This window comes from Carlito syrichta, unplaced genomic scaffold (assembly GCF_000164805.1).
Source record: "Carlito syrichta isolate Samal-C Ts95f unplaced genomic scaffold, Tarsius_syrichta-2.0.1 Scaffold107890, whole genome shotgun sequence".
Taxonomy (NCBI): domain Eukaryota; kingdom Metazoa; phylum Chordata; class Mammalia; order Primates; family Tarsiidae; genus Carlito; species Carlito syrichta.
Genome location: NW_007051986.1, coordinates 206,305 through 208,668, shown reverse-complemented (window position 1 = coordinate 208,668; position 2,364 = coordinate 206,305). Strand labels below are relative to the sequence as shown.

The 2,364-nt window shown below is 53.6% G+C and overlaps 2 protein-coding genes across 3 annotated transcripts in view; one reads left to right on the top strand and one right to left on the bottom strand.

The window, feature by feature from the left end:
* Positions 1 to 2,364, bottom strand: part of ZNF48 (zinc finger protein 48) — a 20,288-nt gene that overhangs the window by 16,040 nt on the left and 1,884 nt on the right. The gene's annotated exons all lie outside the window — the stretch shown is intronic.
* SEPT1 (septin 1) overlaps positions 667 to 2,364 on the top strand; it is a 3,593-nt gene continuing 1,895 nt past the window's right edge. The window contains exons 1-6 of the mRNA XM_021717078.1: positions 667 to 714; positions 887 to 977; positions 1,068 to 1,154; positions 1,397 to 1,520; positions 1,824 to 1,958; positions 2,050 to 2,167. Coding sequence (XP_021572753.1) covers positions 712 to 714; positions 887 to 977; positions 1,068 to 1,154; positions 1,397 to 1,520; positions 1,824 to 1,958; positions 2,050 to 2,167 — 558 coding nt within the window. The 5' untranslated portion in view covers positions 667 to 711. The remainder of the gene's footprint in view (positions 715 to 886; positions 978 to 1,067; positions 1,155 to 1,396; positions 1,521 to 1,823; positions 1,959 to 2,049; positions 2,168 to 2,364) is intronic.

Sequence of the window (2,364 nt, the reverse complement as noted above, 5' to 3'; positions counted from 1 at the left end):
GCCTGTAGTTCCAGCTACTTGGAAGGCTGAGGCGGAAGGATCGCCGGAGACCAGCAGGTCGAGGCTGCGGTGGCCGGGAGTGGCCACTGTACTCCCGTCTGAGTGACAGAGTGAGACTCCAACTCAAAAAAAAAAAAAAAGAATTCATTGCATGAGGTGGAAAATTGATAGCCCTTCCCACCCCCATCATAGCTTCTAGTCCACTCAGACCCCGTGGCCTTTTTATTTTGTAGAATCAGGGAAGGGTGTCTCCCTATGTTGCTCAGGCTGGTCTTAAAATCCTGGATTCAAGTGATCCTCCCACCTCGGGCTCCCAAAGTGTTGGGATTGCAGGCATGAGCCACCATGTGCAGCCTGTTTTTTACCATCTTGTCAAATCTTTCATCTCATCTGTGAAAGAGAGCAGTTTGCTTCCTTCCTTTCTGTCCACATCCCACTTCTCACCATGATGCCGGGGCTACAGTGGAGCTTAGAATAGAGGTGTGTGAATGGTGGGTTTGAAGTTGTTTACGGGGTTATGGGCAAAGGGGTCTGGGAGGTGGGAACCCCAGGAATTCTTGGTCTTGCCTTTCTCCACCTCTCTGGGCCTACACCAGTTTGAGCATCTCAGCTGCCTGTAATGCCCGCCCCCTCATTAGCCACACTTAACTTCCGGCCCCACCAGAAGGAAGTGGGGAGCGATACCAGGTGCAGCGTCGGGCTAGCGGAGCTATGGTGAGTCCTTACGCCTAGCAGCACAGGCATCTCGACCCCCAGCCCCTATCTCCAGGGTTCCCAGACTCAGGGCAACCCACTTTTCCTAGCCCCTGAGTTCAAGTGATACTGGGGGAGGGAGTGGCTGCCTGCCCCTATCAATAGCTTCATGGTATCCACCCTTCCCCAACAGGACAAGGAGTATGTGGGTTTTGCCGCCCTCCCCAACCAGCTGCACCGCAAGTCCGTCAAGAAGGGCTTTGACTTCACACTCATGGTGGCAGGTCTGGGGGTTCTGGAGAGGAAAGGGGGTGTCCTCAAGAGCACACCCGGCTGTTCCCTCGCCTTACCACTTGGGCCTGTCATGTCCACAGGGGAGTCAGGTCTGGGAAAATCCACCCTCATCAATAGCCTGTTCCTCACCAACCTCTATGAGGATCGTCAGATGCCTGAGGCCAGTGGTAAGACCTTCCCCCGTTCAGGGAGTGCCCGCTGCCTCTTTCCCATGTCCACGTGTGCTCTTCTTTCTTTTTTAAATCTTTTATTCTTTTCCTTTCCATCTTGGGACTCAGGTAGCTCATTGCTTTTTTCTGAGAATTTCCTCCCTTGAAAAAATGGGTAGGGACAACTGTGACCCTGGGAAAGGAAATGAATCCTGCCTCAGACCCCTGCCCAGCTCCCTGACCGCTCCCCAATTCCATAGCTCGCTTGACACAAACGCTGACCATCGAGCGCCGGGGTGTGGAGATCGAGGAGGGAGGTGTTAAGGTGAAGCTGACCCTGGTGGACACACCTGGCTTTGGGGACTCAGTGGACTGCTCGGACTGGTGAGGAAGAGGGGAGGGGACAGAGGCTGAACCTCTCAAAGCGGCTACTGTGTGGAGACCAAGGAGTCAGTTACAGGGCTAGTTTGTCCTGGCTGCCTTACCCAAAAGATTGTATCTGTTTCCGTGGGCCATGAGGCCCAACGTATCCTGTGTTTCTTGACATCTCACCTATGCACCCACCAGTTTCTCTCGACATCTTTGGCTGGAGCCAAAGAAACAACTGCCCACTTCATAGTCCTGGTTAGCCTTGTCCCTTGCCCTGCTGCCTCTGCTCTGACTGTATATCCTCTCCCCACATCCCAGCTGGCTGCCTGTGGTACACTTCATCGAGGAGCAGTTTGAGCAGTATCTTAGGGATGAGAGTGGTTTGAACCGGAAGAACATCCAGGATTCTCGAGTCCACTGCTGCCTCTACTTTGTCTCACCCTTCGGCCGGGGGTTTGAGGGCACTCCTGGGGGCTGGGGCACTTAGGGAGGGCTGGGGGATCTCTGCATCCTGGGGGCGACACTGACCAATCTCTGGGTTCAGGCTCCGGCCCCTAGATGTGGCCTTCCTCCGGGCAGTACATGAGAAAGTCAACATCATCCCAGTCATTGGCAAAGCAGATGCCCTGATGCCTAAGGAAACCCAGGCCCTCAAGCAGAAGGTGTGTGTGATGACCTCTAACCTTTGGCCCCAAGTGAGGACAAAAGTCATGGCCAAACTTGATTTCAGCTAACTTCTTTGATCTTGAGGTGACCTTTCTGGAGCATGTTGTGTCAGGCTAGACTGAGGAAGAAACTTCTGAGTAGGGCAGGTGGTAAGCTGCCACAGTAGCCACGCTCTTTTTTTTTTTTTTTTTTG